The sequence below is a fragment of the Camelus ferus genome, chromosome 26, assembly GCF_009834535.1.
Source record: "Camelus ferus isolate YT-003-E chromosome 26, BCGSAC_Cfer_1.0, whole genome shotgun sequence".
In the NCBI taxonomy this organism is placed as follows: domain Eukaryota; kingdom Metazoa; phylum Chordata; class Mammalia; order Artiodactyla; family Camelidae; genus Camelus; species Camelus ferus.
Genome location: NC_045721.1, coordinates 4,929,562 through 4,955,993, shown reverse-complemented (window position 1 = coordinate 4,955,993; position 26,432 = coordinate 4,929,562). Strand labels below are relative to the sequence as shown.

General features: G+C 53.4%; 1 protein-coding gene across 1 annotated transcript; it reads left to right on the top strand.

Moving 5' to 3' along the window:
- Positions 1 to 2,299: 2,299 nt before the first annotated feature.
- ZNF703 (zinc finger protein 703) lies at positions 2,300 to 7,293 on the top strand. Its single transcript, XM_014558087.2, has 2 exons — positions 2,300 to 3,451; positions 4,446 to 7,293. The coding sequence occupies exons 1-2, from the start codon at positions 3,209 to 3,211 to the stop codon at positions 5,964 to 5,966; spliced, it is 1,764 nt and encodes a 587-aa protein (XP_014413573.2). The 5' UTR covers positions 2,300 to 3,208; the 3' UTR covers positions 5,967 to 7,293.
- The last annotated feature ends 19,139 nt before the right edge of the window (positions 7,294 to 26,432 follow it).

Genomic DNA, 26,432 nt, shown 5'->3' with positions numbered 1-26,432 from the left:
AGTGACTAACCTCCCCACTCTGTAAATGGGAATGATAAACGATGATATCTGAAGCTTGTCGAGTCTGACACACCCAGTTGTCATTCTCCACCACCTTGGCAGGGGGCATTCTCAAGCAGCCCTAGTGGACTGGCACCCCGCACTCCCAGGGCTCTCTGGGAAGGGCCTGGAGAGAGGGCTGTCCCTGAGCCGCATGTCTGCCACTTTTCTGCAAGCGGAGGACTTGTGCGCTGAAAGTCCGCCATGTCTCACATGGCTTTTTCAACCACACCCCATCACCTTCAATAAACACGGCCCAGCCCAATACTAAGCCTTATTCCTTCCCAGGTGACAAGCCATTCCTTTGAATACGGCCCTTGCTTTAGGCCACTAGGGCCCCATTTAGGACTCTGTGGAGGTTAGCGTTTCAGCTAAGTGAATGTCAAGTACTGATTGTAATAATCATCTAGTATCTTTTAATTAGGCCTCTGGCCTGGCTAGGTGTGGTTTTCTATTTTCCCTTCCAAGACAATCAAATTGATCTGGCCAAAGGGGCCCTGATGCCCTCATCAGCACCCCAAAGGGAAGGGTGCCTCTACTCCCTTGCTAGCACTTTCCAGGAGCAGGGCAAACAGGCCTAGTTTCCACCTAAGTGTTGTCGGCACCCCCTGTTCCTAGGGATTAGCTGTGAGCTAAGGGAGTGGGTTTTTTAAGGACAGTATATGATGCCCTGGGCAAACTCCCCAGCCTCCAGCTGGGCCATGCTGTCCTCACCTCCTCCTTTCTCCCTTCTTTCACTCATTCCTTACCTTCTTCCTCCCTTTTCCTCTCCAAATAGACTAAATATTTTATCACCCTCCATTCTCTCCTCCCTTTCTGCTGCCTCCTGCCCCTCTATTCCTCCCAAATTCTGAAATGCCTTTGTCTCTCTCCCCTCCCTTTGCTCCCAGCTGATTCTCCATTAATCATCCCTAACACACATCTGCTTGGGTCCTAGCAGTTCTTGGCTGGTGCTCACAGCTGAGCTGGTTACAATAATCAAGAAGGGGTCTTTCGTCTTTTCCTGTCTCCTAGCTCTCCTCTCTTCCCAGCTCCTCCTGCTCCTCCAAGGTGCCCACAAAGGCCCACCCACTTCCATTCTGGAAGGTTCTCCCAAGGGCCAGGTGGCCTTGTCGGCTGAAGCAGCCCTGCAGTGGACTTCAAACTTAGTATTGGCAGTGGCAGGGATGTCACAGTACCCAGAGGCTGGCGTGAGCAGATTGAGGGTGCGGGGGATAGGGACCACTATGGTAAAATAAATGGGGTCACCCCCCTGTCTTGTACCCCTCTTGCTGCAGTATGGACTACATCACCCAGTCAGGGCAACCCTTGGCATTCGCTGTAATCTGATAATTGAGGTAGGGAAAGCCTGAGTCATTTCTTAGAGGTCTATACATACTGCACCCCTAAACAGACGGATCCAGGGAGTAACTGATATGGCCTGGGAGTGGTGCCTGCTGCCTTCTTTATTGAGCTAAAGGTTCGTGACTGCCACTTGTTATTTCTGATAGTTGTTACTGTCTGTTGGAAGAACCCCTTTGAAATCATCTATCCCCATCTTGGGTTCTCATTGGATCTCAAGGCGTTGATGAAAGAGTGACAGTCAGGGACCAGTAGTCCTGGAAAAAGATGCCCCCAGTGACAGGCCTGACAATCGGAGTGACGGATTCAGGCTGGGAAAGTGGAACTCTAAGCGAGTCAGTGACACCAGCGCGCCTCCACCGGTCGCCGAGAGCACGGAGAAGTGGTCTCTCCCCGGAGGCCGGTGCACAAAGGACCAGCTTCACCTTCTGATGGGCGGACCAGGAACTTTACGGTTCTCAACGTCAGGACTCTGACTGTAAAATCTCTGCCGAGTGTGAAGCTGCCGATATAAGATTTATCCAGAAGACGTAGGGGGAGTGGGTTGGAGGAGGGAGATACTGTTATTTTTTATTAGAAGTTTTTATTCCGAAATTTCCGTGGGAAAACCTAGTGCATTTTTCCCCGCAAGAAGAAAAGGATGGGGGAACCCACCTCTGGAGTTCGTATCGACGTGCAGCACTTAGAGATGCCCCCTCCTCCAGAGAGATCCCCTCCTCCTCCTGGGTCCACCCCACCCCCGACAAAAGCAGCTAGTCGCGGCGCAGTGAGAGAATTTATGCCTCTAAACAGGACACTGTAAGAAACCTGAAACACTGTAAGAAACCCAAACATCGAACCTATAAATCAGTGCGCAGGCACCGCGCGCCAGGCGCGCCCTGGCGGTGCGCATAACCTGCGGAACCGCGCTTTATCGCGACCATCTCACCCCGGAAGGGAGTCCTCAAACTTGCAGGCTTCGGACAGGACTGGCTCAAAGTAGTTGGAGCGGTTTACGCCGCGTACCGAGAACCATGGATGCGTCCAAGGCTCGGGAGCTTCCGAATGAGCACACCCTGGAGAAGCCAACTAGAGGAAGAGAGCTGGACCGGAGCTGAGTCCGAGCAGCGCCCGAGCAGGGCCCGAGCAGAGCGGGGGCTCTGGAGGCGCGGCCCACCCCTACGCGGCCTGCGGGAGAGGCTCGGCCTCCGCCGTACCGGAGCCGGAGCCCGGCGCTCCTAACCATCCACTCCACCCCACCCCACCCCAGACACCCACGGCCTGGCGGGTGCCAGCCCCCGCCAGCACCACCCCCCGGAGGTGCGAAGGGAGAGAGCAGAGAGAGACAGGAAAGCCAGCAGAGGATAGGGCGCAGAGCCCAGGGTCCCGGAGAAGTCCTGTCCTCCCTGGGACCCCCGGCAGGGGCGGCCCAGCTTGGGGGAGGGGAGGAGTACGGCGAGCGGTAAAGGCCGAGGCGGTGGCGGCGCGCGGGCGAGGCCCCTTTAAGGCCCTCCCCTCCCACCGGCAGCGCCGGTCTCCGCCCGCCGCTCTCCCCGCCCCGGGGTCCCGGCGAGAGCTGCGATTGGGCGAGCGCGGCGATCCCTTTGAAGTGTGGCTGCCGATCGCGGCTATTTGACGTGCGGCTCGCGGAAGGCAAAGGTTTTTGTGTTGCTCGCCGGGGCTAGCGGCGGCGGCGGCGGCGGCGGCGGCGGCGGTGGAGGAGGGGTGGAGGCGCGGCGACTGCTGCACCGCGCTCGGTGCTGCGGAGCGAGCCCACCCGCTCCGGGAGCTCGCCTCCCCGGAGCTACCCCCTCCCTCCCCGCCCCCCCAGTGGCGCTGCCTCCTCCAAATGAGCGATTCGCCCGCTGGATCTAACCCAAGGACACCCGAAAGCAGCGGCAGCGGCAGCGGCGGCGGCGGGAAGAGGCCAGCGGTGCCGGCGGCGGTGTCCCTCTTGCCCCCGGCGGACCCCCTGCGCCAGGCTAACCGGCTTCCTATCAGGGTCCTGAAGATGCTGAGCGCTCACACCGGCCACCTCCTGCACCCGGAGTACCTGCAGCCGCTGTCCTCCACTCCCGTCAGCCCGATTGAGGTCAGTCTCCTGGTCGCTGCCCGCCCAGCGCCGGCCCCATTCCGTCCACCACTGCTGGGCCCACGACCCTGCTCCCTGCGCCCCGGGCTCCGTGCGACGCTCAGGTCCGGCCACACTGGCGGATGGAGTGAGGAGGGACGGAGAACAGAGGGATCCGAGCCCACCCGGTTCTCCCTAGGCTTCTCCGGGGAAGGTTCCCCTTCCACACTCGCCTTGCCGAGCTACGTGTTTTCTCCTGGATTGGGTTTGCTCTTGGATTCTCCACTGGGTCCTTTACTTTTCCTCGGCACCCAGTTTGCAGGCCAGAGATGATCTCTCCTGGGCCTTTCCTGCCCCCACCCCTCCACCAGGGTTTGTTCTCTTTGAAGCCCAGTCGCCCCCGTCCCACTCCTCCTCTGTCCCATCCGGTTAGAGCGCACTACGCCCAGGCACTCCCGATCCCAGGTCTTTCTTCCTCCCACTTCCCTGGGTGCCCTCCCCGGGAGGGAGGGGCTACGGAGAGAGCGCCAACGGCAGCCCTGGCTTCCAAACGCGCGTCTCCCCGCTCCTACCCCGCGGCGCCACCGCCAGAAACCCGTCCCAAGCGAAGTTCCCCAAACTGAAGGAATAAGTTTTTGCCTAGACAGAGAGGAGGGGGAGATTAGAGGGAAGGGGGCTGAGTCACAGCCCTTCCCCCAGCCCCGACTAGAGAAGTCACCTTCTCCGGCGGTGGCCTTTGGTAGACTACTTCCAATGCCCATTCCCCAAAGCCTGTGGCGCATTACAGGACCCGGTGGAGCAAGGGATCCCACCGACGACGATTAGTGTGAGCGCAGATCCTCCAGCTGCCCCGCCCGCCCAGCGCTCACAGACCCTCTCTCCAAGGCCTTCCCGCTCCGTCGCGCCAACTTGCGAGCTCCCTGAGCCCACCCAGTTCCCCAGGCGCCCCGCTTGCCTGATCGGTGGGTCTCTAGTCTCACCCCCTTCTCCCTCCCCTTGCCGCTGTCTCCCACAGCTGGACGCCAAGAAGAGTCCTTTGGCGTTGCTGGCGCAGACTTGCTCGCAGATCGGCAAGCCGGACCCGCCGCCCTCGTCCAAGCTCAATTCGGTAGCGGCGGCCAACGGGCTGGGAGCGGAGAAGGACCCTGGCCGCTCCTCCTCGGGCGCCGCCTCCGCGTCTGCTGCCCTCAAGCAGCTGGGGGACTCCCCGGCCGAGGACAAGTCCAGCTTCAAGCCCTACTCCAAAGGCTCCGGTGGCGGCGACTCCCGCAAAGACAGCGGCTCTTCCTCCGTGTCCTCCACCTCCTCCTCCTTGTCCCCCGGAGACAAGGCGGGTTTCAGAGTCCCCAGCGCCACCTGCACGCCGTTTCCCCCGCATGGAGCGCCGGTCTCCGCGTCGTCGTCCTCGTCCTCTCCCGGTGGCTCCCGGGGCGGCTCCCCGCACCACTCTGACTGCAAGAACGGCGGCGGGGGCGGCGGCGGGGAGCTGGACAAGAAAGACCAGGAGCCCAAGCCCAGCCCTGAGCCTGCAGCCGTGAGCCGCGGCAGCGGTGGCGAGCCGGGCGCGCACGGCGGCGCCGAGGCCGGGGCCTCCGGGCGCAAATCCGAGCCGCCCTCCGCTCTGGTGGGGGCTGGCCACGTGGCGCCAGTGTCGCCCTACAAACCGGGCCACTCGGTGTTCCCGCTGCCACCCTCCAGCATCGGCTACCACGGCTCCATCGTAGGCGCCTACGCCGGCTACCCGTCTCAGTTCGTGCCTGGCCTGGATCCGAGCAAGTCCGGCCTCGTGGGAGGCCAGCTGTCGGGGGGCCTGGGCCTGCCACCGGGCAAGCCTCCCAGCTCCAGCCCGCTCACCGGGGCCTCCCCGCCCTCCTTCCTGCAGGGATTATGCCGCGACCCCTACTGCCTGGGAGGCTACCACAGCGCCTCGCACCTCGGAGGCTCCAGCTGCTCCACTTGCAGCGCGCACGACCCGGCCGGGCCCAGCCTGAAGGCGGGGGGCTACCCGCTGGTGTACCCCGGGCACCCGCTGCAGCCCGCCGCGCTCTCGTCCAGCGCCGCGCAGGCCGCACTCCCCGGCCACCCGCTCTACACTTACGGCTTCATGCTGCAGAACGAACCGCTGCCGCACAGCTGCAACTGGGTGGCGGCCAGCGGGCCGTGCGACAAGCGCTTCGCCACCTCGGAGGAGCTGCTCAGCCACTTACGGACTCACACGGCCCTGCCCGGCGCGGAGAAACTTCTGGCCGCCTACCCGGGGGCCTCGGGCCTGGGCAGCGCCGCCGCGGCCGCCGCTGCCGCCGCCTCCTGCCATCTGCACCTCCCCCCGCCCACCGCCCCGGGCAGCCCCGGGTCGCTGTCATTGCGGAGTCCACACACTTTGGGGCTAAGCCGGTACCACCCCTATGGCAAGAGCCACTTAGCCACGGCCGGGGGCCTGGCCGTGCCGTCCCTCCCCACAGCCGGACCCTACTACTCACCATACGCGCTGTACGGACAGAGACTGGCCTCAGCCTCCGCGCTCGGATACCAGTAACTACAGCCCTTCCTCCCACCCCGACCTCCTCTCCTCCCCGCACCCCCACCCGCCTCCGCTGCTGCCTCCACTACCGCTTAGCCCTGACGGATCCCCGCCCAGACCCTCCCCACCGGACTGTGTATTTATTTACTATAATGTTAGCTTACAAGCTGGGAATATAAGTGCATTAACGGCCCACACGAGTCAATGGTATGCAAAAAGTCCGTCCCCCCTCCCCCAAATAATAATATTAATCACGCAAGTATCTACATGTCCCACCCCCTCTTCCTTTCTTGACTCTTTTTCTTAGATGTAAGTTTTGAATTTTTTTCCTTTGGCTTTTTTTTTTTTTCTTTTTTGATTGGTTTGGTTTTTAGGGGAAGGAGGGAGAGTTCGGGTTCTTTTTGTTTTGTTTGCCCTTCCTGGAGATTTTCTTGCATGCTTCTTAACTGTTCAAACTACATTTCTTCCATCTCTTTTACCCCCTCTTTCCCCTTCATTCCTTCTTGTTTCCGTCCATTTGAGGTTCTGTTGTTTTTTTTTTTTTCCTTTGTACAAGTAACAGAGAGGAGGATTTTTTTTTTTTTTGTAACTCATTTGGGGGTGCAGGGAGTGGCCTTGGGAGCTGGAGGTCTTGTGCTTTTATTAACCTGGAACTCTGCTCTGTGACTCCTCCCTTGCCACCTTCTCCGCCCAGGGTCCTTGGTCTTCACCCTGGCCCTCAAAATTAGAGTCTTGCTCCCCTGTCTTGCTCTGAGCAGGAGCCAATGGCCCGAGAGGCCTCCAACAGAGCTACTCTTCTTCCAGGCCCCAGACACCCCGGTGGTCACACTGCCTGCTAGTGGGGGACCTGCAGGGCTCATCTTACTCAAGTAAAAGTCCTAGAAGGCTCTGCTGGCATGAAACTTTGCTCGTATAGTTTGCGAAGTGCTTTTATAGCCATTGTTTTTCGCTCGGTCATTGGGGCAGTGGTCCCTGTCTTGGCGGTAGGGGCTAGGTGTGTGATTCTTGCTAGATCCTTCCAAAGCAGACCAGTGGTAATATCAGCTGGCAACACACCCATGTTAGCGCTTTTGGGGGAAGGTGGGAGAGTCAGGGAGCACACGGATCGCAGCAGTCCCCGTCGCCCCCTCCCAGGCCTGACCCAACAGAACCCCCAAAGTTGGCCGTGGGCTCCCTCAGTTACTAGGATTGAAGACTCCAGCCCCTGGGTCTTCTCCTCACACCCTCCCTCCCTCCTGGTCTTATGCAGCCGAGCGGGGGCCGCGGGGCCTGTTTGGGATGAATAGAGCTCTCCCTTGGTAAGACTTATTTTGTTAATAAATGGAATACTTGGCTATATTCACACCGTGGTGTGTTTCTCTCTTGCTCAGCCACCGTCCTTCCAGACACATAAGCAGACGCCCTTCTTTTACTCTTGTTTAAAATACCTGATGGTCTCCTCAGATTGCCATTCAAGGACGAGTTTAAGAAAGGGGAGAGATGAAAACAAAACTTCTGCCAACGCATTACAAATAACATAAAACTGCCCTTTTTTTCCCCTCAACTTGGTTATTTAGCTCCCAGCCTCACTTCAAAGGCCTTGACATTTCCTGGGGACAGGGTGGAGGGAGAGTGTAAATGTGGGTTTTCCTCTGGGCCTAGATTCGAGGTGCAAGGGGCTGAGAAGAGAACCAGGACCCAGGGCTCAGAAAATTCTTGGCAGCACCGTCCCGGAGCCCTGCGGGCGAGGAAGGACAATGTGCCTCGGGCGCCACCTGGTGGCAGAAAGGCGAGAGACTGACGCCAGCCCCCGACAACACCTTCCACGCTTCGTACTCCAAATACGGAGGATTTCCTTGCCCTGACAGTGCCTTCTACACACCTTGAAACCAAAGGGTGCAGGCACCTGCTGAGAAAGGTGCTTCGCAAGGCTTGGGGGCTCCCCCAAGGCCAGCACTGGATTGTTGACCCCGGTCATCTGCACCCCCAGAGACTTATCCGCACCGGCTTTGGGTTTTGCCGAGAAGGCGCAGCCATTGCTTGGAACCTGGAAGCCACCCTCAGTCCCTGTTTTCTTGAGCTCTCACGACTGACACCGACTTCTGGAAACGGGCAGGCGAGGGTGGGGTTGCCATTTGGCGAGATGGTGCTAGAGGGCACCTCCCCACTGCGCGGGAAGTCTCTGGGGCCCGGAGGAGAAGACGCTGGGTGCCCGGGGCCTGGGCAACCATCCCGATGCTAACTCGCGTCCCACCCCAACCCCTGGGCTGGAGGCGCCCCTCTGCCCACCTCCGAGGCCGGCCTCGCTCAGGTTCCTGCTGCCGGATGCCGGGCGCCCGCCGCTCACGGCGCTGCGGGCCAAGGTGCACGGCACCTGTTGGGTGCACGGCACCTGTTGGGCGCACGGCAAGGTGACCTTCCTCGCCCCCTCCTGGCCGACCAGCTCTGGGAGCTGCTGTTGCTGTTCGTGTTGGTTTGCTTCGCTTTCTCTGTGAAGAATGCGAGTTTGGGGCAGTTCCTGCTACACAAACACTGTGCTTCTGAAACGTCAGTAGACCAGAGGTCAAGGGTGGAAGAGGGCTGGAGGGGTGCTCTCTCTGCCCAAGCTATTTCAGCCCGAGGTAGGCCCCAAACTCCTCTAGAGAGTCACAGAGTGCGTCTCAGCCTCATCCTGCGGCATCGCGGATTTTGATAAAACCTCAGCATAATATGTTTTTTGAGGGTCTTGGTTTGGGCTGGGAGTTTGCCCGTATATCCTTGTTTCTGGGCAAAATCCCTTCCCTAGTCAGGAGAACCTGTTTTCTGCAGAAAATGGCAGTTTTGGAGTAAGACTGTATGTGTGTCCCAGGAGAGGGGACTTGGGCTGCTGGCATCATTGTGCATGGGGTGGGGCGGGGAGTCAGGGAGAGGCTCAATGGGCTGGAAAGGTCCCAGTGAGAGCAGCTCAGGCCCTTCCTGGGGAATCATCCTTATCCCACTTGTCAGTTCAAATTGGCCCAAAGCTTTAAAAGACCTGAAGTGTAGTGACTTGCTTTATTTTGTCTTTTTCTCTGCTGTTTTGCTTGCTCTTGGTTATTTCCTTTCCCATCCTCCCTTCCTCGCAAATCCCCCTTTCCTTCAGATACCTTTTTTGGTTGGTTGGTTTATTTGTGTTTTTCTAATGCCTGCTAAACCTGCCGGAAATTGCTCCCTCTGCAGGGGGACGTCTTAAACTTTTCTTTTTCTTAAACTGTGCTCTTCAGACCTCCTGACCTAAGGACCACAGGGCTCCCCTGTAAGGACAGGAGAGAGGAAGAGACTATCTCCAACAGCAAACTCTCCATAGAGCAAAAGAAACTTCTCTCTAGGTGCTTGGCTTACCAGTGAGGTGTGAGAAACCTCCCATGATTGAATTGCCCCCAGAAAATGCATTATCGGCCTTTGCATATGGAGAAGGATGCCATTGGCCTGATTGGAAAAAGCTGTCCCCAGCTACCACTGTGACACCCAGAGCAGGCATTGTAGCCTGGAATGGCCCAGTTCTCACCCTCAGATGTCAGCTCTCCCCACCATAAATGGGAGACGATCCTAAGACAGGTGGCCGTTTTCATTAGCTAGTGGGGAGTTTTGTTACTTTCAGGAGCCATCTTCTCCTTAAACTCTGTGGTGATTTTCAAAGAGATCAGTACTCCCCATCAGCTGCTTATTTGCATAATTAATTCATCCAGCAACTCTTCTTGGAGAATCACCTCTACCTTCAATTGCTCCATCTCCTTTCCTTCCTCACCCTCCGAGCCCCCTTTCTCCTAATCTCTCCCTGGTGCCAGAAATGGGGCTTGTTGTTCCCAAGACACCAGGAAGGGTGGCAGCCCCAGCTCTGGAACTTGAGACCCTGGGCGTTCCTGGCTCTAGTTCATATTTTCACACCTCTTGCCTGGTTATTTTTGTGGCCTTGTGGGCAACAGTGGGAGGAAAGGAGGAGAAGGAGGGGAAGGTCTCACCCTCAGATCTAGATCTGACACAGAATTTCAGGGTAACGTTTTAACTTCCCAGTCATCCCCCTAAACCCATCTCTTGAGAATCCATAGCCCAGGTGGGAGGTGTGGGGCCTGCCACCATTTTTATGGGGCCACAATTGCCTTGGCCTACCCAGCATCCTGGGATGCCTCTCAATATCTGGGCTCACTCCTTCCTGAAGTACATCTCGGTTTCCGCAGAATCCATCTTCCAATAATACCATGGCTCCGTACTTTATTCATCATTCTGTAGAGGAAGCTGCACTCCAGTTTTCTATTTGATTTGATTTCATTCATCCTGTCTTTTTGCAAAATAGATGGCAGGGCGCATCCGATAATGTATGGTTTAATTTGGAGCACTATGGGTTTGAATTACCATTTTCATAATGCGCTGCGCATTAATGTGTTACATCATTTATAAAGAGGGATGTGCTGGGTTGCAAACTTTCTCCCGAAAGCCAAAGTCACCTCGCGGAAACAAAGCCAAATCACATCGACCCAGCTCCTTACCTCGCTGCCAGAGAAATGCTGGCCTCCCCACCCAGGTGAAACCTTGCCAATGCACAGAAAACCCCACGTGAGGGTTTTGTGTTCATATAATGCAGGTGGGAGTCCAGGTTGTGGGGGGAACTTGCACATGGCTGCCCGGGAGCCGTCAATAACAGCACAAACCCTCATGATTGCATAACAACAGCCCTGCAGCCAAGCCCCTTTGCGGAGACCTCCAGCGGTGGCTCTCCCTCGACCCTAATCCCAGCACTCCCTCCCCAATGGCTGTAATAACACCAGCTGTCTGTTACTCAAACTCTGACTGAGGAGGAAAAAGCACTGATTATCCAAATACAGTCATTAAAGGGGAAATGTGTTTTTAGGACTGTCAGAGTGATTAATGAGGGCTAGCCGTCTTTGCAAATGCACTGTTTAGTCTAACTGGCAGCTTCTATTTTCCTATTGATTTATTGCAGCCGTTGCCGGGCCTCGGTGTGTGCGAAGTCAGGGCACTTCACAACTGTGCCCTGTTTAAACAGGAAAAGCGTGCACCATTTTGTCCGGGAGGGAGGGAGCAGCCCCAAATCTCTCCCTTCAGTTCGGTCTCCGGGGGCCCAAACCAACAAAGAAGACATTAAAAACCTGCAGCCCCGGAGAGGGAAGGAAACAGCCTCCCCCTCGGTTGTCCCCAGACGCTCAGTTCCAAGGTCAGCGGAGGCGCACTGTGCCCCCCCCCAACCCCGGACAAAGCCCGCCCTATTGTCACACTCAGCATGCCGCATTCTCTCCTCCGGTCCCCCCAAACCAGCTGCCAGCCACTGGGGCCAAGAACAGGAAAGGCACCCAGCAGAGGGGGAGGTGGGGAAGGGGGCTGATGGGCTCAGCCAAGCTGAAACAGAACCCAAGCCACCCCACCGTCCAGCCAGGGGTGGGAATCAGGTCAGAGGGTATGTAATAAATTGATGGGGTCCCAGTGGTTGATTTCAACTTTTAAAAAGAGGTGGTGGGTTGGGGGACCTGAAGAGGAAGACCAACTCCACTCCGCTAGTACAGTTAACATTTTGACAAATGATGTATCTAATGACCAAAACAGAGAAATGGCAGCTTGAAAACAGAGACCCAGCATTGGGGGAATTATACTTCCAGGCGGCCAATCACGAAAGCAAACAGAATTCACAGAATTGTCCAGTGCAGCGCTGAGTGATGCCAGGAGACACAGCAGAACAGTCAGACCACTTCCCTGCCCAATTTAGCTGGGGAAGACGGGGAATGAGACCGCATTTTATAGCACCTAGGCTGATCCAATGGTCCAGGAACGACAGTGGTGAGCAGGGCAGGATGTAATGAGAGGCTAATTGTGCAGATCCGAGGGTCGAGCTGGAAGAAGATCTCTGAAGATCTTCTCTGAGGAAGATCACTGAGGCTGGACGTTGGGGAACTTCCCATGGGAGCTCCGATCTGTTGGGAGGCCCCACAGTGCCCCGTGGGCCTGCCCATCCTCTTTTGAAGGTTGGAAGAGGATGAGGCCTTCATTCCATGGTGGTGAGAGGGCTGAGCCTGAGCCCCAAGCCAGTGGTCTCCCTCTAAGGCAGACTGAGCAACAGGCTTTCCTAATCAGCTTGCACCTTCCAAGGAGAATCCCAGACATGGAAATGGTTTGTGCCTCTTCCCAGATGAAGCCTTCTTTCCCGGGGGGCAGGGGGTGTCATGTCACCAGCTTTATTAACACTTCCCAAGGCAGGAAAAGCTGTCAGTGGATCTGGGTGACAGATGACCTGGGAAAACTTTCTTGAAGAGAAAAGAAACTGAACCCGCTGGCTGGAGTGAAAATCAAGTGACCATATTGTTCAAAATGGAGACCAAGGATCTGAGTGGACTTTGGTGAGTTTGAGGACTGTCCTGAAAAGTCCAGAAAGTCTAGTCTTTGTACGAGGAGTAGAAAGAGCATGGAAACAGGAGTCAGAAAACCTGGATTTTCCTCTGGTTCTGAAACTAAATTGCTGTGTGACCTTGAATAAGTCACTTAATCTCTCTGAGTCTCCCCCCGCCCCATTTCTGAAGTGGAAGTTGTTGGACCTTGTAATCTTTAAGCTCTGTTTTTTACAGGAAGCATTTTATCTTATTTATTTTTTTAATTGAAGTATAATTGATTGAAATATTATATTAGTTTCAGTTGTACAACATAGTGATTCAATTTTCTTACAGATTATACTCCATTTAAAGTTATTATAAAATATTGGCTATATTCCCTGTGCTGTAAAACATATCCTTGTTGCTTATTTATTTTATACCTAGTAGTTTGTATCTTTTAATCCCATACCCTTGTCTTCTCCCTACCACCGCCTACTTTCCCTCTTCCCACTGGTAACCACTAGTTTGTCCACTTTATCTATGATTTTGTTTCTGTTTCATTATATACATTCCTTTTATTGTTTAGATTTCACAGATATGGTAACATACAATATTTGTCTTTCTCTGTCTGACTTATTTCACCAAGCATGGTACCCTCTAGGTCCATCCACATTGTTGCAAGTGGCAGAATTTCATTGTCTTTTTATGGCTGAGTAGTATTCCATTATATATAGATACCACATCTTCTTTATCCATTCATCTGTTGATAGACACTTAGGTTGTTTCCATGTCTTGACTACTGTAAATAACGCTGCTAGGAGCATTGGGGTGCGTGTTATCTTATTGAATTAGTGTTTTCATTTGCTTCGGATGGATACCCAGGAGTGGAACTGCTGAGTCACACAGTAGTTCTATTTTTAGTGTTTTGAGGAGCTGCCGTACGACTTTCCACAGAGGCTGCACCAACTTACATTCCCACCAATAGGGAGCAAGCGCTCTCTTTTCTCCATGTTTGTCGTTTCTCGCTGGAATCTTCTGTGAGTTTATAAAATGTTTAAAGGGTGAAGCATTACGGTGGTCAGAGTTGGTGGTTCCCAATTACATGCAATTCCAAGTTCCCATCAGGACAGTCAATGTGGAAGAGCCAGAAAAAGAAACCTCACGACTTCCCCTGGGTGATGGAAGGCGGGTGGAGAGTACCCAAGAAGAACATTGTAAGGTTGACTTTCCATCCAGGGAACTGGCCCCAACAAAATGAAATAGTAAAAAAAAATTTTTAATTTGATGAAATGCTGAGTATTGGATGACACAGGGATTTCGGAAGCTGCTTGGGTGCTTAAGTGGGTCAAACACTATTATTTTAAATAATGCCAAGGCTCCTGTGAGGTTAAACCAAGGTCTACAAGAATCATCCTATTTTTCATAGCCTCCAGCCAGTTGCTTTCGGAAATATAAGACTGGCAAGGGAAGAAATGAAAGGCAGATAAAAATCAAACCACAGCCAGGGGACCTTTGCTCTGGGCAGTGGGAATCTCCTTAGCTCTTTGGAACATTAAATAAAATCATCCTCCTGGTGTTTAAATCAGAACCAGATTTTAGGATGGAAATAGTCATTTAGAAAAAGTCACTGCACGTTCCCCCCATCCTGATTGTTCTCCTGGGGATGTGAACATTCACACGTGTGAATGCATGTGTGTGTGTGTGTGTTATACGGGTTGGTACACAGTCCATAAAGGAAACAGCATGACTGTGCTCTTCCTTCTTACTCTTGACAACTTCAAATACGGGCAGCACTAAACCAATATACAGAAATAGTAGGCCAAGCCTACCCCAGAGCAATCTCCACAGCCTCATTGTGCCTGTGTGCCCTGGCACCATTAAATACAATCACATGTGCTGGGCATTTAAAATTTACCACAGACCTCCAGTTCACTCTCATGAGACAACTGGCAGTTGGAGAGGTTAAGGAAATTGCTCAAGATCTCACAGTTAAAGAGCTGTGAGGAACCGGGATTCTAACGCGGTTCTGACTATTAAACTCTTCGCACTGAGCCAGGAACTTCAGACTCCATATCCAGGAGGGTTTAGACTGCAGGTGGGTACAGCAAGGGGAACTGCCCCATCAGAATGTCTTGGCCAGAGTGCCTGCCTGTGTTGGGACCTTGCTAGACACCAAGCAATTGATGCTACATTGGTCCTGTTGCTTCCTTCCAGGAGCGGAGATGCCACTCAGTGCACTGGGTTTGACTCACTTAGTAAATGTTACAGAGCGCCCACTGCAGACCAGGTACTATGGTTTTCTCTGGGCACTAAAAAGATGGAAGAGACCCCGGCTCTTGTCTCAAGAAGCTTATAGTCTACTAGGAAATAGATATGATGAATTAAGAGCTTCTTAATACTGTTGCAATAGTCAGTAGAGGCTAGATTATGCTGTGGTAACAAATTAACCCAGAAAGCTCAGGGGCTTACCACAACGAAAGCTTATTTTTCATTTACACTACACCTCCATTGTGGATTGACTAGGATCTCTATATCAATCAGGATTTGACCAGAGAAGCAGGACCAATACTGCAGTAAGGCATTTATTGTAAAGCGTTAGCTTACACAGTTGTGGTGGCTAGCTAAATAAGCCAGAAGCCTGTATAGCAGGCAGGCAGGCAGGGAAGATCACAAGCAGGCTGAAACTCTACTGGCCTGAGCCCTTTGGAGTCGCTGAGCTCAGGGAAGGCCAAAGCCCTCTTTAAAAGGGCTCACCTGATTAGGTCAGGCCCACCCTGGGAAATCACCCTTTTGACTTAGTTGATTAGGGACTCCCAGCAATCCTGCAAAATTCCTTCCAGGAAGCAGAGTTTGAGTAAATAACCAGGCTTCTAATTCCGTCTGAACAAGGTGACACTTCAGAAAGCATCAGAGTATTGAGGGCCTAGGGTATAGCTCAAGTGGTAGAGTGCGTGCTTAGCATGCATGAGGTCTGGGGTTCAATCCCCAGTACCTCCATTAACAAAATAATTAAATAAATAGACCTGATTAGCTCCCCCAAAACAAAAAACTTTTAAAAAAAAAGCAAGCAAGCAAGCATCACAGTATCCCACAGAATCAGTCAGGCCCACGGACAGCCTCAGTGGTCACAGCAGAGGGAGAGCTGGAGGGTCTTGCATGAACAATTACACAGCTCAGGCCAAAAATGACACCCATCACCTCTGCTCGTAACCCTCTGGCCAGAACTGGTCACATGGCCCCTCCTAATTGCCAGGGTGCCCTTGTGCCCAGAAAGAGAGGAGAGCTGGAGGGGTGCCCCATGGGTACTCTGAGCAGCTTCCATCCTGCCCTCCCCAGGCTTAGGGCAAAACTGAGTTTGTGGCGAGATAAAGACTTGTGGTGACCATCAAGGGCTACTTGGTGAGTAAGGCAGAAGCCAGCACAGGAGTCTCCTCTCCCTCACTCCAGCTCACCTCCACCCGGCTTCCTCAGGTCCCAAACAGAAGCCCTTCCAAATCCACAGAGCCCTGTTTACCTGGAGAATATTTACATCTGAAATTGTAGGAAACAGGTGCAGAGATGGAAGGCTGTAGTTAGACAAGGCTGGCCTCACTACAGTTAGGACAAATCTCCAAGGGCTATGAGACCCCAAATTTCAAACAGGTTCGTGACCTTCTGCATATCTCATAGTCCCAAGATCTCCACCAAGTGGCTGGCACAGAACCACATATTTGAGTGTTGAGGCAGCACATTTAGAAGCCCTCCTCGAGGGGAGGTTATAGCTCAAGTGGTCGAGCTCGTGCTTAGCATACAGGAGTCTGGACTCCAGCAAAGCTTCCGCCTGTAAAACTTACAAAAAGCTAAGGACTGATTCAAAGGGATCATGATCACTGGTCACCAACAAACAAGTGCCATCAACAGCACGTCCTCAGGGCAACGGGGCCGAACACAGCCTTTTTCCTTCTCTAACATTTATTAAGTGCTTGCTGTATGCCAGGCGGACACTGTGCTAAGCACTTTCCATACAGGGTTTTATTTAATCCTAGCCACCAATCTTTGCAGGAAGTCTGCTCTTGAACACATTTTGCCCAAAGCCAGTAAGCAGCAGAGGCAAGATTCCTACCAAGTCTATCTGATTCCAAAACCCTCTACACCTGCCCCCAGAGCCATCTGGCCAAGGGAGCACGAGGAGGTCCACAGCCACCCATGACACCTGGCCTGGGCTGCGTCAGCCTGGAAGGGGGCATTTCTCTAAATCCTCCAAAGGCCCCGGCTGGGAGGGGGCAGGAGAGGCAGAGCCCTGCTGACTTCTGATCCTCTCCTCTAAAGACCACTGGTCAGAAAGGCCCTTAAATCCCCTGATCCCAGGCTCACTTGTCACAACTGAGCTTTGAGTGCACATACCCTTGTGGAAATATTTCTCGAGAACCCACTAAGTGTGCTAAATGCTGTCAGAGGACAGAAGATGCATAAGACATGACACCACACATCAAACTGCTTGCAACCTAGTAGGCAAACCAGGACAAACACCTACTAATCACATGAAATAAAATGTGACGTTAACAAATGAAGGGGACCCAAGAAGAGTGCCAGGCGTTTGGAGCACGCTGGGAGCTGGAAGGGCTCTTGTTCACTCGGCCCCCTGAAGAGGAAGGAGGGGTCTTCCAGGCCAGTGGGGGGCAGCTGAGCAAGGCCAAAGCCAGGCTGTGCGAGGGGTATCGGGGGACCTCTCCAGCCCATGCCAACCAGCTGCCATCTGCAGGGAACACCAAGGCATCTACAAATGTAACTTAAGGGCATCCATGCTTGGGGCCACCAGCAGAGGTGGGGCCACCCAGCAGGCTAGTCAAAGCAGTGACAGCCTCAGTACAGACACAGCACGGTGAAGGGACCACAGCAGAAGGAAAGGGAGGCTCTTTACAAACTTCAGCTCTGGCTCCCCCAGCTTGTGGGTCCAGCTCACCTTGTCCCAGCTGCCCACCCTGGTCTCTCCTGCTCCAGGACCCACCTTCCCGGCTTCAGTATCAGCCTCAAGGTCCAGAGCAGAGAGAAGTGCTCGGGAGTCTCTGGACAGTGACCCTAATGGGTGGGGCCCCCATATCCATCCTTTACTTGAGACTCATCTGTCTTCCCCCAGCCCCGCTCCCTTCTCTGGGAACATGGGAGGAGAAACTGTACTTGGATGCACCCTTCTTGGCACTCCTGGTCCCTAACCATCACCCTCCTCTCTACCCCTCCCCCCACGCCATTCCGCCCCCCAACACACACACACTCTCCCCTTCCCCCTCCCCTCTCTGCCCTCCCCCACCCCTTCCCCTCCATTTGTTTCAATGAACAGCCCCTTTTATCTATTCTGTAGGTACAAATGAAGCTGTCAAATTTGATCAGGCGCTTGATATGACAGGCTGTGGGAGTCAGGACCCCTCGAACAGAGTGTGTCTTGTCTGTCACAGCTGGCCTGACACTTCCCATAATGCCCGGACTGATGAGATTCTGAGTAGGGCCCAGCACATTTTCAACTCTATTTTGGGTGAAAACCCTTCTTGAAAGATCTTGAAAGGAGCTGGCAGTTCAGCCGCCCAGATGATTAATGAGGGTTGGCTCCACTGGATGGATTTCTCCTGGTGCCAGCAGGCTAGAGCGTGTCGCTGGTGACGTCTCCCAGTGCCACCCCTTCGCAGCAACACCCCCCCAAAAGCCTATCCCCAAACGTGGGACATCCCCCGCGCCACCCCTCACCTCTGCCCGCACCCACCTCTAGCCCCACGCGGCCCCGTCCGCCCCCTCTGTCTCTCTCCGATGAGGGAACAGCCCAGCACATGGAAAAAGTTAGACGGCGCAGCTGGATGAGGCCCGGCCGGGTGAGCGGGGCCTGCTGGGGGGCTCTGAGGGCCTGAGGGGCACGGAGGGCAGGCTGAGAGGGGATGACAGGCAGTGACCCAAGCTCTCCTGGAACGCCATGTCGCACGCCCCAGTGGTCAGGGTCGTGGGCCTATCCACTTTTTCTCCATGGATCTCAGGAGATCTGGGGACAGAAACTAGCGGGCATCTTGCACCCCAAAGAGTTAAGACACCAGATTCCTTGTTTAGCTCTCATCTCAGTGTTTCTCAGAGGGAGCTCCACTGACTTTTGGAGCAAGACAGTTCTTTACTGGGCAGGACCCTCTTGTGCAGGGTGGAAAGTTTAGCATCCTTGGTCTCAAGACACTACTTGTTGGTAGCACTATGTCATGGTTGTCATGGAGACAACCCCAAAATATCCCCTACAATCCCATCGCTCCTGCTCCCCCAGGGGGGCGTGGTACCAGCCCTGGTTGAGGACCACCACTGGGGTAAAGAGTGTCTCTCCATCCCTTGCGCCTTGAGGGCTGTGCCCACTCCTCTGCCTCCTCCAGCTTTTGGACTCCATCAGAGAAGAAAGTGGGTCCCCATAACCAAGGCCGTCACCCAGGATCTCTTGTGGGGGAAAGCTAAGCACATTCCATGGGGCCAGGCCATGGGGAGGGTTCCTGAGAACACCAAGCCATGCCTGCTTGCCTCACTCCCCATTTTCTTCTCTCCCTTTCCTTCTGAAAAAGAGAGAGAAATTTCATAGCTTACACACCCCCAGGCCACTGGGTAAATGTCCGGCCAGCTCTGAGATCATCCAGACACCATATGGACCCAGTGCATTCACTGTGCATCATTTCCTGAGCATCTACGACACGCCCAGGCGCTGGGCTAGACTCCGGGCACACGCTAGTGAGCTAAAAGACACACAGCTCCTGCCTGCATGGAGCTTACAGGCTAATTGGGGGGGGGAGCTAAACAAATCAATATATAATTATAAACTGTGGTAGCAGCAACGATGGAAAAGCGAAGCATTCCTTAGTGTGTGCAGAGAGGGTGTGACAAGGAACCCTCGTTTAGAATGAAGGTCGGAGAGAGCCTCTTTGAGGACACGACCCTGCAGCCGAGCCCTGAAGGCTGAGTGGGGTTGGGCAGCTGAGAGGGAAAGGGTCTCCGGCTGGGGAATCTGCCAGGTTCTCCTGCCGTGAAGGCACTGTCCCACGTAGTTGTGCCTCTGTGGAAGGACAAAAACTCAGCCTGAGCCCTGGAAGTACCAAGAGGCGGGAGATGCCAAGGGGCCCCTCATCACCCTCCACCGGACCATAAATTCCTTAAAGGCAAAAAAGTTCTCTTAGTCATCTCTTGGTCCCCTGGGACAGGGCCATGTACGCGATGGACAACCAATCAAAGTTTGCTGACTCCTATTTAAGTGGAAAACAGCGAATGGGCTTAAACATTTGTCTTTGACCTGAAGTCATTAGTTGAGTGAAAGAAAAGACATGAGGGTAAAACTCAAAGGAGGGACAAAAGACAGAGCAACCAGGAAAGAGAAAAGAAGGCCTGCCCTCCTCTGATGCCCGGAACCAGCTGCTCCAGTGGCCTTTTCTTCTCTTCAGTGCAGAACAGGAGGGGTGGTCCTGGGAGCCAGACAGGGGTCCCTCTGAGGACTCTGGTTAGAGCAGAAAACCAGGGAGGCAGGCAGAGGAGACCCACCTGGGGACGAGGAGTCACTGACCTTCCTCTGCCAACTCACCTTGGCGGCTGAAATCCCCCCACCCACTCAGCCCTTGGAGTTAAGGAACAATGTCCTGAAAAAAACATCACAAAACGTGCTTGTGAAAGTGGTAGCAGGAGGAAGCAACCTTCTTAGTCCATCGGTGCTCACCTGTTCAGGAACAGCCCCTACCTGCGTAGGCAGAGAGCAGGGTCTGCAAGAATCAGATGTAAGACCACTGAGGAGCGAAGGAGCTGGAACACGACCATTTTCCCAGATGCTCGCCCCCTTGGGAGGAGCTGGCAGCCAGGAACACACACACCAAGAATGCAGTGGAAGAGGACTTCCCTTCAGAGAGCAAGCCCTCAGATTCTCTATCTGACCCTCCTCTCCCTCACTCAAAGCCACAGCTGTGAGGGAGGGAGCCAGTGTGCATCACTGAGCCCCCAGGGTCCCGTCCATGCCTGGCACACAACAGGCACTCCATAGATCTTTCTGGAAGAAATGAATGAATGCATAAGGTCGTAGAGAGATTTTGAGAATGGACCCCAATGAGAAACAGTCCCCCTCTCTGCAAGGGGACCCAGATGACCAGTGAAAATTCAGACCCCAGTTGCTGGAAGCCATCCCTGAAATCAATCAAGGTCCCCCCAACCTAGCAGATAGGGGTCCCCACCTGAGGAACTGACCCCACCAGCTTTGGGAACAGAACCTGAGGTCCCTGTCACCTTTCAGAATTTCTTCAGGGAGATAAAGAATTTTCCTTGCCATTGGGCCAGAACAGAAAAACAGGCCTAAGAGGGAAAGTGTCGGCCAAGAACAATATGCTCCTCTCTGCCCCGTTTTTTTAGGACCTCAGCTTCTCTTCTCATCGAGGAGGAAGAGACAGAGGAAGGGGGGGAATCAGCCTAACGACCCCCCACCCTCCCCTCCATGCCCCCTTGCCGGGACAGAGGCCCTCATAGGCAGAGTCGAAGAAAAGTTTTCCAAGACTGATTACCAAGAGGGTAACCGGGTACACGGAGCACATGTGAACAGGCTCCTCGTTTCCAATTCAGGACTGTCAGGTGGTGATTAATGACTAACAGCCACAGAGCGGCCTTGATTGCCAAGTGCCGTATTGTTAATGCCGACATTTAATGATGCCGGACACGACTCCAGCACAATTCCACGCCATCATCCGCAAATAGCGCTCAACAGACTTAATTGGTTAAGTATTTGTGTGTGTGTGTGCGTGTGTGTGTGTGTGTGTGTGTGTGTGTGTGAGAGAGAGAGAGAGAGAGAGAGAGAGAAAGGCAGAGGAAAGCGTAAAGGGCAGAAGAAAGAGGTGAGGCGTCTATGTGGGAATTGACCCTCCATTCACATCTGTATTTTATCTGCATAGCTGTGTTATCACACGAGTTGGGGAGAGTCCATAGGACTGTATCTGCAGACCCACCATATGACCTCCATCCCCAGCAGAAATGTCTCTGATCCAGCAAAAGCCCGCACGCCACCACCCCCCTGCTCCCAGCCACTCCACCTGACCCCTCCTGTGGTCTCGGCACCACCACTACCACCGCTGTCTCTGCGGGGCAGCTGGGAACTGGCATGTTGGTGAAGGGTAAACACACGAGACAGCGTTGAAAGAAGAAGTTGTCTAGAAGTGGGCCTGGATCCAGGGGTCCTGAGAAGCCACTTTTTCACTGGATTCAGATCAATGGTGTCCTGGCCTGCCTGACTGGTCCGTTCTCCCTTTGCCAGAAGAGAACAGTTACCCCCATTCCGGAACTCAACCCTCTCCTAGCAGAGGAACTGAGTCCATCCGATTGTTCCAGAAACAGAGTCCCAGGCAACAGGGACAGAGAGATGGACCCAGCGAGGATTCTCGGGACCAACTGAGGAAGGTGACAAAGGGCACAGGAGAGGTGATCTTGGCTCCAAAAGGGCAGATCAATTCAAGGCATCCATATTCGTGGAATCCTGGCGATGCTGAAGCGGTGGCCTGGCCTTTCAGGGACAGAGGGAGAGAGAGGGGGTGAAACCCAGAGAGCCAGCCATGGGGTTGGGAAAGTAACAAGGAGACAGAGAAGACCAGCCTGGACGATGGTTGCTGAGGACACAGAAGCAGCATGGATGGTGCCACCGGCATTCAGGGGAGAGGTCGGTTCAGGGGAGGGGCTGGAAATGTCTAGAAAAGGCAGAGAATACACAACTGGTCTGAATGACAGCAGCCCTCAAGTACAAGGGGCTGGGAAGGCCATTATCCAGGTGAGGGTTTGGAAAGTTGAATTCCCATTAGTTCCCCTTTAAAGTCTTGTTCCTGGAAGTGTGAGTGGAAGACCAGCAGCCTCCCATGCCTGTTAGCAATGCAGAGTCTCAGGCCCCACCCTAGACCTGTAGCTCCAAGTCTGCATTTGAAAGGTCAAGTTTGAGAATCACCACTCTAAGTGTCCTGGTCAGGAAGCCGCACACAGAGGCAGGCTTGACCCTAGGGCCTGGTGTCGGGAAGTCCCCTGACACCTGCCCACAGTGCTGCTCACCCCAAAGGAGACCAGGGTTCCCTCATCTTCCCTGTCCCCCCGTCCCACTCCTGGGGCCCGGGGAACCATGGCCCAAACACCTTGGAGAATCATCAATGTAGGTCCAGGTGCTTTTTTCCATTCAGACCAGAGGCCGGGCAGGCTAGGATTTTAGGCCTTGCTATACGTAACCCGGAGGCCCTGGGTGGCTTTGTGGGGCTCACCCCCGGCTGATGCCCTCTGTGGGCTGAAGGGCTTGGGTCATACGAGCAGGTGGCTCTCTCCTGTGGGGTCCTGGGTCTGGGGTCTTTGTCCCAGCCCAGTGGTTGGAACCGAGATGCCCCACACTGGGCAGTCCCCTTCATCACTGAGGCTCGTGGAATGACCGCCCGGCCTGCACTGTTAGGCCTTCCTGACTCCCTGACCGCCCTGCTCCCACCACCCTGGCTGGGGCGGGCTCAGGCTCTGAAAATAATAATTAAAAGCTAATTTATTTTTTCTTGTGACTCCGGGCCTGGGGGTTCCCCAGTTGTGACCCCCACCTTCCAAACCCCTAAGATGAAGCGCACATCTTCCTGGCCTTGGTCCCTCCCCCTTGAAATGAGACACCGTTATGGACTTTTCCCACCAGCTGCCTCATCTTCCCCCTCCTGCCCAGTTAAGCTTTCCCCTCAGGCTTCTTTAAAGGCTCCTGCGACCTCGATCCTGAAGCTTGACCCCACTCTGAACACACTGGAAAGAACTGGAGCCCGGACGTGGTTCCGGTTCTGGCTCCGCTGCTCCCTGGGGGCCCCGGGGTGAAGCCCATCACAGATCTGGGCCTCGCTTTCCTGCTCCTTGAGCCAGGGGACGGGATAAGATGGATGGTCTCCTTTCTGCTGTAACACCGTGATTTCCTGTCCGAGGATTATCGCGAGGACCAGATAAAATGAGAGCACGGATGTCACGCTGGCCGGAGCCGTTCAGGACGATACACAAATATTTGGCCATAAGGCGTCTCCTTCCCTCTGATCACCCACCAGTGCGAGTCTTTGTAAGTGTCCTCTTGTGTTCGTGGTTTGTGGTTTCCTCGACAGATTGGGAGCAACACGAGGTTAAAGTTGGCGGTTTCTATTTCTTTTCCATCCGCCCTCAGTGACTAATACTCACAGAAGCCACTCAGCAAGGTTGCTTCCCAGGTGATAGACTGATTACCCTCCCAGTGGCGTGTTCATGTAAATGGACTGGTAAGAAACGGAACAGAAAAGTGGTCCCCTTTGCTTCTCTGCTTGGGAAGGTGAGGACCCTCTTTTAAATATGCCCCGCCTTAAAACTAGTTGGACATGAAAATTCAAATAGAATTTTTTTTTATTCTGAATAGAGTTCCATTAAGGCCTCTGGAACTCCCTTTTTTTAAAAATTATATAATTTATTTATTATGGGGGAAGTAATTAGTTTTACTTATTTGTGTTTTTTGATGGAGGTACTGGGGATTGAACCCAGGAGCTTGTGCATGTATGCTCTACCTCTGAGCTATACCCTCCCCCTTCAAAGTGGTTACTTTGGAAAGATGTTCCTCTTATTCTGCTATCTGACCTTGCTCAAAACTCTTTGGAACTCTTTAGAAACCATCTTCAAAGTCCTTCACATTCTTCATTGACAATGACGAAGCTGTCTGTGTTGATGAGGGGAGAGAAAGGTCTCTGGAAGCCAAGCTGGATGGTCAGGCTTATTCAGGCAGGTCAAGAATCTAAATCATGTGCATCTTATAATGACTCGTAATACACAACAGGAATGACAAGCTGCCTTCCCACGTGAACATGTCAAGGGTCCTCTGTCACTGACTTGCAGGAGCTGGGCTGTGTCTGTAAAAACTGATCTCATGATGGACTTCTTTGTTTCTACTCTTTCCCACCCGCCCACCCCCAACCCCCATTGTCTGTCCTCAACCCAGCAGCTAAAAACATCAGTCAGATCATGTCACTCATCTGCATGAAACCCTGCAAGAGCTCCCATTTCACCCAGAGTAGAAGCCAAGTTAATAGGGTGGCTTCTGAGACTGTACCTGACCAAGCTCCCTGTTCCCTGTCTGACCTCCTCTCCCACCCCTATCTTCTCCAGCCACTGGGCTCCAACCACACGGCCTCTTTGTCGATCCTCCAAATTAGCAACTTGGCTCTAGAAATCTTTCCTCTGTCCAGAGATCTTTTCTCCCAGATATCCACTTGGGCAAAATCCCTCATTTCCTTCAAATCTTTGGTCAGTTCTCACCTTCTCCATGAGACCTAGTCTGACCTTGTATTTAATACCTCTATTCATAATGCCTTGTATTTAATAGTGTCCATTTAATAACTCTACACGCACACACACACACACACACACACACACACACACATGCACGCACACCGAACACACTCACTCCTGATCCCCCTTACCTGGTTCTTTTTCTTTTTTCCATGGCACTTACCACCTTTCATTAGGCAATGTAATTTATCTAGATATTATTTATAGTGTTTATTGTTGTCTGTATCTCCTGGTTGGAATCTAGGATCAGAAGGACCAAGGTCTTTGTCTGTTTAGTAGAAGCCCAAAAGCCTAGACTCAGCTCATAGCTGGCACTCAATAAATACATGTTGAATTGAATTGAGCTGAGTTAACTTGAGCTGAACTGAATTGAACTGAATGACAGGTCCCAGATTATATATAGTCCCTGCTTCCAGTTGCTTACAAATCTGATGCTTAGGACTAGAGACACACACATGAAAGCGACAAAACAGTACAAAACAATACATGACGAAGTGGAATCCACAGTGATGCTGTAGGAACCGTGGCAGAGATGAGTGCAAGGGGGAAGGAGGGAGAAGGGCTGACCTTTCTGTCTAGTGGAGCAAATCTCCTTCTTGTCCCCAGCACATTCCCGGATCATTCCAGGCACTACTCATTTGCTCAGGTCATCCCTCTTTCCTTGATCGATCTAGCCCTCCCAGACTTCTCTCTCCTCCCAGCTCCTACAGTACTTACTTCACGTATCTATGTATTAGATACTTACTTTATGTATGTATGTATGTATGTAGTCTTTAAATAGAGACTCCATGTTCTGTGATGTGTATTATTCCCCCAGCTCAGGACCACATCTTTTGCTGCTTCTTGCTTTCGAAGGGTGCCCGTAATGTGCAGCAGAGGCAGCTGACAATGAGTGGCACAGTTGGCTGGTCAACACGCAGAGAGAAAAGAGGAGGGCGTTCCAGGCACAGGAAACTCAGGAGCAAAGATACCACGGTGAGAATTGACGGGATGAGCCTAAAGATATTACACCCATAGTTCTCAGCCCAGCTGAGATTTGAATCATCAGAAGGTATCTCCATGTGGGGACTCCACCGCAGACCAATTTTATCAGTAAGACTCAGGGAATGTGGCTTAATCATCACTATTTTTCAAATGCTCCCCAAGTGATTCTAATGTGTAGGTAGTTAAGAACAACCACAGTAATAGAAAAAACAGATGTTTAAAAAAAATGTAAAGAAAGTTATAAAACAGGCCTAAAAAAACTGTATTTGCGCCTGTCCTTTTCCATTTTGCTCCTATTAGTTTGTCTTGGGAAGTCATCTTGGTCACAGTAGTGTGGACAGATCAGCTGGGGGCAGATGCTGCATCCTCTGCCAGGGAGGGAACAGGCAGCACCAGCCAGGCCAGACCAGGGCCAATCTCTATCCAGGGGATTCAGAAAAGTTTGTGGAAACCAGGGGATCAGTTTAGAACATTTGAAATGTTATGTTACAATTTCTCCCCGTCCTAGGCTGGCAGCATTCGGCTCACTCTCGCTCATGCCTGCCCATCGGTAGAGCCAAGACGGATGCAAATTATGGTCAGGCTATCAATTCAGAAATTCCTGGCTAATTCTTCACTCCCCCTCCTCCCTCCACATCCTCTGAAATAGAGCAGAAGTGGCACTTCCTCGCTCTAAAAGGTCACTTGGCTCAAGCGCATTGAAGGACACGCCAGGAACTCGAAGAGCTAGTGAGTCGACGCCTGGCCTGGCCCATCCCCTCACCTTTCCAGGGCTGGTGCCTCCTCTCCTCCACGTGCAAAACTCGAACCGACCTGGCGACCAGGCTGCACTTCCCGCGAGCTGCCTTCAGGGGGCGCCTGTGCAGACGGGTCGGTC

Coding starts and splice junctions, on each gene's coding strand:
- ZNF703 (XM_014558087.2), top strand. CDS start 3,209: ATGAGCGATTCGCCCGCTGGATCTAACCCAAGGACACCCGAAAGCAGC. Junction 3,452..4,445: donor CTCCCGTCAGCCCGATTGAG/GTCAGTCTCCTG, acceptor TGTCTCCCACAG/CTGGACGCCAAGAAGAGTCC.